General features: G+C 44.8%; 1 protein-coding gene across 1 annotated transcript in view; it reads right to left on the bottom strand.

Moving 5' to 3' along the window:
• The window catches only part of PROX1 (prospero homeobox 1), a 42,687-nt gene that overhangs the window by 26,769 nt on the left and 8,418 nt on the right, over positions 1-7,500 (bottom strand). The window contains exons 2-3 of the mRNA XM_032185149.1: positions 7,061-7,500; positions 577-684 (exon numbers count right to left, since the gene is read on the bottom strand). The exon at positions 7,061-7,500 is cut by the window's right edge and continues 1,349 nt beyond it. Coding sequence (XP_032041040.1) covers positions 577-684; positions 7,061-7,500 — 548 coding nt within the window. The remainder of the gene's footprint in view (positions 1-576; positions 685-7,060) is intronic.

The following is a 7,500-nucleotide window of genomic DNA, read 5'->3' as shown; positions in this document are numbered from 1 at the left end:
TGGCCTGAATCTGTCACTTTATTCATCCTCCTTATGCTCAGTGTACTCTGCATCAACAACAAATTAAGTTGTAAATAAGAGACAATCATCACTTTTGTTTTTAAGCAGCTTCTGCATGGAGAATTTCAATGTACTGTTTCTTTTTGACAGAAAGAAAAGGATTCTGCACTGTGCTTATGTAAGCACAAATATGAGGAAACCAACCGAAATGAAACAATAAGGGAACACTTGAGAACTGCTCCAAAATGTTCTTGGAAGTATATTTCTACCACCACAGAAATCTCTTTTTTGATAGGATATGTATAATGGAAATTGTTTGGTTTACTGTAACGATTATCCTTACTTTGCTCTGAAATGTTTTTTTTTTTTTTTTTTTAATTTAAAATCCTCCAACCTCTCCTTTCCTCATCCAGGCACAGGCAGAGTACAACTTCGACAGGAAGAAAAAGCACGTAAAGCCAGCTGTAACCTCTGCCTACCCAGAAATATCACTGATCTCTGACAGCACCACACTTCTCCGTGACCAAACACAACATACAGTAAGAAGAGCGGGGGGAGGGGGGAAGATTTTCTTACCTTTACGTCCGAGAAGTAGGTTTTCAGCATGTTGGAACTTGGGTACCGGGTGTAAAAGAACATGAGCTTGGCCTTTTTCAAGTGGTTCGGCGACAAGCCTTCCTGCATGTAGGATTGAGTTAGTAAAGGAAAATGCTTTTCTCGAGAAGGCTGTTTCTGAGTGTGCAGAGCTCCCAAAGTGTCCCCTTACTGCTGCACTTCCCCAGCCTGCAGGAGAAATTAGTAACACTGAAACTGCCGCGCTGTCATTTTCTGTAACATAGCAAAATGAGGTATGAGAGGACATGCAACGAAAACACTGCGTTTCCTATCGCTTTTGGGTCTCGGGAATTTTGCAAGTTTACGGCTTGTGCACCATATGTACGTTCACTTGTTGCTAAGGGAACAAATGCACGAAACATGTGCCACAGAAAACTTATCAGGAGCTTTTTCTCCCTCTCCTTTGCAATTCCAGCCAAAGTTTGTTTTTCTCTCTGCGTTGTGCTGCTCACACAAAACAGAGCTAGCGCATGTGCCTCACATGCAGTTGCTGCATCGTTTTGAGCAATGTCTGCTACGGGCAGCACGTTTCACCTGTTTCATCCCTGCCTTAGCATCCCCAGTTACTCTCTCTAATCCCATTACTGCTCTGCTTCAGTGGCTGCCTGGCTAATAAAAGCTAAATTTTCTGGGAGGCAGAGCCCCTCTGTCCCCGCAAACCAACCCAACTTGTCGCCTTCTGGTTTAGCCGGTTAACTCCTCGGAGGAGGAAGCGGCATTTGGGGCTAAGTGATCGATAAATGCGGGCTAGCAGATCAATAAATGGCCACTTACCCTATAAGGCAGCCTATTTATCCTGGAAACATCATTACCTTTTAGATCTGTAAACAGAAGCAACGAAAACAGTTCCCAAGGGAATGTGAAGCTAACCATAACAATCTCGGCTTGCTGATTTTCTCCCGGCTTCTTGGCTCCCTTTTGTGCGCTGCGCGCGAGGACGGCTCTGGTCACATCTGTGCCGCAGGCTGGCCCTGCCATTTCCTCAGCAAATTAATGGCTTTATAATTTATCAGAAATGAAGATGCACGTGGAGAAAATCAATGTGGCCCCCACAAGGTCAATTAAGGGTTCTTCCCAGAAGCTTCTCCGAGGACTGTTTCTCCTAAACACAATTGTTGAAAATTTCACTCCTTTCGCACCTGATGGCAGGGGAAGGCTGACCCGGAGCACAGGCACACTGCAGCCGCCGTGCCCCCGCCACCAGGCTGGGCACACACTGGCACAGAGCATCTCCTGCCAGGCCTTAGTACCAGTAGCACGAGCACATTTTTAGCAGCAGGCTACTGAGATCACCCGGGTTTTTCATCAGAAGACCCTTTTCTCTAATTTGGGAAACTGACTGAAACCCACTCCTTTATTCTAGTGATAAGATTTGTTTTTAGATTGGAGAAATGTGGCATTAAAAAAAAAAAAAAAGTCATTGATAATATTAATTTAAAACCCTCTTATTATCTGGAAGTACACGGAGAACGGCTGAGCTGAACTTGCATTTTGTTTTAGATGCTTGCTGATTACAAAGAAGATAATTTATGACTGACATACTTCTTGTGCCAAGAGAAGAGTTGAAAGAACCTCCAGTTACCTCCATTAGACTGATAGAGAAGTCTAAAAGAGCATTACACTCTGCAGTGCCATCTGTCAAAATACGTAAGTGAAATAATAGTAGCAAGCTGTCACCTATTGCTTAGTGATAAGAGTTTTAGACAAATCAAAACTTCTACACCAGAAATCCCTTTTGTTACACGATCATTTCAGGGAAGCGAGGGGCTGAGAGGGAACTTCAATAAGTAAAAGAAATAAAAATCCTAAGTCTCCCTAATTTGTGATTCCTCCGACACTGCTGACAGGCTGTTATCAGGTTTGGCATACCCTCTCTTTCAACGCGAGCTAAAAGATGGACTTAAACTTTCAAAAAAAAAGCTCCCATATTTGCTGGATTTAAGCATATTAGGCAGTTGTCTAAGCATTTTGATTCCTTTTGCATTTCAGATTTTTAAACATTTTCTGCCATAATGCCAGGGGATATTGATATTGAATGAAACACATATTAAAAGATGTTCTGAGACTCAAATTCCCAGAAATCCATTTTCTATTAAAATTATACTTGTTCTTAAGCACTTGGCAACCTTAAAGCGATATCAAATATGCAACCAATCTGTATATCTTGCTCCTAAGGTTAACGCTGTACTGTGATAAAAGATCTGATCTGTGATAATCTAGCAAAAAATAGTTAATGACAGACTTAAGAGCTAAGAATTAGATAACCCATTGCTATTTCAGAAAAAAACTGAACTGACCAATTGCTTAATTTCCTTTTTAAGTGCTTGGGCTGAAAAGCAACTGTTCTTCCAAGAAAGCACTAGCTGTTTCCAGGATACTTACACACGCACAATGACTCATGATGAAATAGATTCAGTAAACATACAGCTGTACTGAACACGAGCTAAGCCCCATTCAAGGCCAGGAAAGAAAACGAGCACAAATAAATATTAAGGAGGTAAAGGGAGGAGGGGTGCCGAATGGAACGCAAACAAGCTCTGTCCCAGCAGCTCATGTGGCTTGCCTCAATTCTCCCAGCTATAGCTTTGTGAAGACAGATGACATTCAATTCTATGGGTAATGCAAAATAGACAATAACTGCTGAAACTTGAGCCAGCTGCCAGGTGTAAAAAAAAAAAAAAAAAAAAAAAAAAAGGAAAGAAAAAAAAAAGGAGAGAAAGAAAAGATGATAAATCCATAAATTAATGAAAGACATCTGCTCAGGAACATAAAAGATCAGAGAAACAGTGTACTGCAGCTGAACCTAAAGCAGTGTTCAAACAACCTGAGAGCCTCAGCGCTGTGCGCTTACACGGTGCGACGCAGCCTCACCTCACCCAGCAGCAGCAAAAAGGCAAAATGTTAAGAAATAAGAAGCGAAAGGCTGGGAATGAAACCTATATGTGCTCCTGTGTGTTTTAACCAGGGAAGCAGAGAGATAGCACTGCACTGCATTTGTCTCATTTGCACTTTAATCCTCAGGGATAGCTATCCTCTTTTGCAAAAAAAAATATTATTCAATGAAGACAGTTTTTCACTTCTGTTACTCTCAGCCTGAGTTCCCTGAAATGCTCTAGCAGGCTTTTCTATCCTACATGCACTGAGCAGAAGGAAAAGAGGTAAGAATGGGCTGTATCAGGTAGAAAATCTGCACTGCCAAAGCCAAGCTGCTGCTTAAGTTACACCTCAGTTGCTCTCAATAAGCAAAGCTCCAAATCGCTGTATCTCAAAGCATCTTCAAGACCCTCTGAAGAATGGGCCAGCTGGAAAGTACTCTTCTGTCGCTCAGGTTTTATCAACAGCACAGTTATCCAGCTTGCTGTACAATCGCTCATCTTTTTTTTTTTTTTTTTTTTTTTTTTAAGTTTAATTAGTTTAATTCTAGTCAGATGTAATAACTCCTCATTTCAAAATGTTGTAATTCGCTAATTACAGCTTTCACATATTGGGACTGTGAAACTCATTCCAGTTGGATTGGAATTCTGCTGAAAAATAAATAAATTGCAGAAAGTTTCACTCGTGTCCCACAGCCCTTCAGTCAGAGAGAACACGCCAAACTTCTTCACCTTTACAGATGTCTTAACAGCACACAGGCTACTGTTGTGCTTCAATTTTGATCTATGCAAATGTTTTGGGACTGAACAAGGCTATTTTTCTTGAGATGCAAAGAGGATGCATGACAAAGGAAGACCGTGCAGAAAAACAATTGGCTGTCTGTTTCTTTCAGAATTTGAATAAAACTTAATATTTGATTAAACAGATTAGTTTGCAAAGATATAGACTGCATTCAGGACCAAGATGGGAATTCATGCTGCAGGTGCATCTTATCTTGTTTAGCAACATACGCAAACATTAACCGTTTCCTTCTGCAATTCAGCAAAGAAAGATCAGATGCATTTCACAGGCGTTGGTTAAAAATAAAAAATAAAGAACAGGCTGGTGCAGTGTTTTAGCCTAGGACTAAAACCTGAACTTGGCTGTATCTGCTAGTCTTATGTTCTCATCCTGGCTGTATTGTCCAGGAAAACAGATGTTGCTTTCTGCAGGGAAGAAAGATCTGCTTCTCCCAAGAAATATATTCCTTGTGTATGCACACTCAAGCATGTAAAATAAAAGCGCCACAACAGAACCTACCACAAACAAACCAACCTCCGTACTGCGCCTTTCCCTGGAAACTGCAAGCTACCTGGGCAAATGAGCCGCTGCTAGAAAACAAAAACACCCCCACAGCTGAACTGTACATCAGGGCACATGTCATGTAGAAATGCTCTTTAGTAAATTTGTTTTCCCTAACAAGTCTGCATCCAGACGGAGCACTTTCCCAAGGGCAGGGGAAGAAGCAAGGGCAAGGAGAGAGGCAGGAACTGCCCCAATGCTCAGCATTTCCCTGGCTAAGCCCCAGGACAGGGCTCTCTCAGCCCAGTTTCAGCAGGAACAAGGAGCTCTGCTAAGGACTGCCAGTGGGGAAGGGCAGGAGAAAGGGGGAGAAACGGCAGGGGCAAGGCAGAGATGCTCCACAGGTGGAGGGGATCACCTGCTGCCACAAAAACACTCCCAGTTCATGCATTTTTCCCCCCTTACCACTTCTCTCCCAGGATGGGATAACTACTTTTACACCAAAATAATCAGTACACCTCTGTATTGTTTAGCAGAAATTATTTAATTGCCCTGGCCTGAATCCTGCCCTCGGCTGCCACTCATGCTGACCTCAGGACTGCTCTGAGAGCATTCCCACTGCATTTCAATATGCAAGAATGATTTTTGGTTTGGACCTCCCAAAGTAATAGGAAGTAACTAAGAACGATGCTCCCTTCAGACTGCCTCCCCTGTTTTGCCATACAGTATATAAGGCAAGGTGAAGATTTGCCTGCTGCAGACGCAGCAGAGAGATCTTCCTTGGGATAAAGGTCCCTCCAACATCACGTCCACTGCCAGCTGGCTCTTGAAAACACCAACAGCTAAGGAAGGTGCTTTCAGAGCCTTTCTCCAACAGAAATGGCACTATTCACACTTTTTTTTTTTTTTTTTTTTTTTTAGCCAAAAACCATCAGACAGCAACAATTCTTCCCCAGACCTGGTCTAGGTTTGACAGAAGACCTTCTGGGGTCTGGGGATGGGTGGTGGCCCTGCAGTGTCTGCGTCCATCCTGGTGGTGCCCACTGCCACAGGAGGGACCGGCCACACCAACAGGAGAAGCAGACAACCCACATGTCCCCAGCCCTGCCTGCACCCTTCCCACATCCACAGAAGACATGCTGCAATTCCCCTAAAGTCACCAGAGCTGCTAATTGACTAGAAGACACCCATGGTGGGGCACGGCCTCGTGCATCTGCCCTCACATGACAGCCCTGGGAAGGGGAAAATTTCGTCGGTGTCACTGCTGTTACCCGGGCTGGGGCAGAGTTATCCAGTCACTACTACTGCCATCAACTTGGGAACAAAATTATCTGCTTCTAAGGCTCTGTGCTTGTGCTGCTGCCTTTTGTTGGGATCTTGGAGCATGGGAAAATGCCCATCTACCCTTCATTTAAAATACTCAATTTTTGCATGGGGCAGACAAGGTGTTTTACTAACTTTTAATACAACTGTACTTGGAAGAAAAATCTTTTGACCAAAAAGCATGTTAGGGGAGATGATGCAGTGAGTGGGAGGTGTTACTACTAAAAAAGAAAGAAAAAAAATTTCATGCTAGTTTCCAGGAAAAAAAAAAAAAGACTGTCTGAATTTGCCTAAATAAAAGATGGACTTTATTATTTTATTTTATTTTTTTTTAGCAGGGGAAGTGTCCTGCAAATTTAATACAGCTGAAGTTTTATATTTAATTGTTCTCTCCAGCTTTCCAAAATAATTTGCTTTGTGTACGTTAGGACAAAAGATTTCTGTGTATGGCTGAACAGAGGTTAATCATGCATAGCAGGCAGCTGCACCAGGGCTGAGGAGCAGACCTCTGGGTGGGGGAAAGAACTTGGTGCTGCCTGAATAGATCAGTACCTGGATCTTTTGTGCTTTATTTCCCTTACGTGAGAGCTGATGACACACAAATGACCAAATGCTGTCTCTTTGTGAGCTCCAGCAAGGCCACCATTAAAACAGGCTGTTTTGGGTGGGGAAGGAGGTGGACAAGCAGTGTTTTTGGACGGGTCACCTCCTGACCAGCAGAAAGGAAAACCCAATTGGACAGTCTAAAATGTTGGGTGGATGGGTGTCTCTTTTAATTTGGATGCTGTCACTGAAGGATTACCTCCGGTTACCACCCCGTGTTTTATTTCACCAGACAATTCCCCTGCCTGCTCCTCCCACCAGTGCCCCCAGCCCCAATGCCCTCAAGACATCCCCACGGGGTGGGGTTGCCCCAGGTCCTCTCCTGCAGGCCATGGGGCGACCGCTCGCCTTCAGAAAAGGATATTGCACTTCCCGAGTAGGGCGAGATTTCAGACATGTCTTGCAGGTCGCCACACTCGGACTTTATGAGGGACAAAGAGAGACCTTCTGCGGCGCTGGGGGGGTGCGCGGGTGAGCAGGGGTGGTGGTTCATGTGGTGCGACGACATCTTGGTCCTCAGACTGGTGGTCTCCCGGGTCAAGTCCAGGGACTCGGGGGAGGCGCGCTCTTTCCCCGGGAAGGAGGCCGACGGGGCGCCCAGGGGGCTCTGGAAGGGGTAGGCCATGAGGGGCAGTGGGAAGGGGTGGCGGAAGGAGGAGGTGGAGAAGCCGGCGGTGGCTGAGAGCGGGGACTGGTGCAGCGAGGCATGGTGGCCGCCGGCCGGTGGGGCCGAGGCAGGCTGGTCGGAGGAGTTCTTGCGGACAACGAGGGGCAGTGCCTCAGTCTGGTCGGTGGCACCGGGCA

The sequence above is a fragment of the Aythya fuligula genome, chromosome 3, assembly GCF_009819795.1.
Source record: "Aythya fuligula isolate bAytFul2 chromosome 3, bAytFul2.pri, whole genome shotgun sequence".
Taxonomy (NCBI): Eukaryota; Metazoa; Chordata; class Aves; order Anseriformes; family Anatidae; genus Aythya; species Aythya fuligula.
This window is presented reverse-complemented; position numbering and strand designations above follow the sequence as displayed.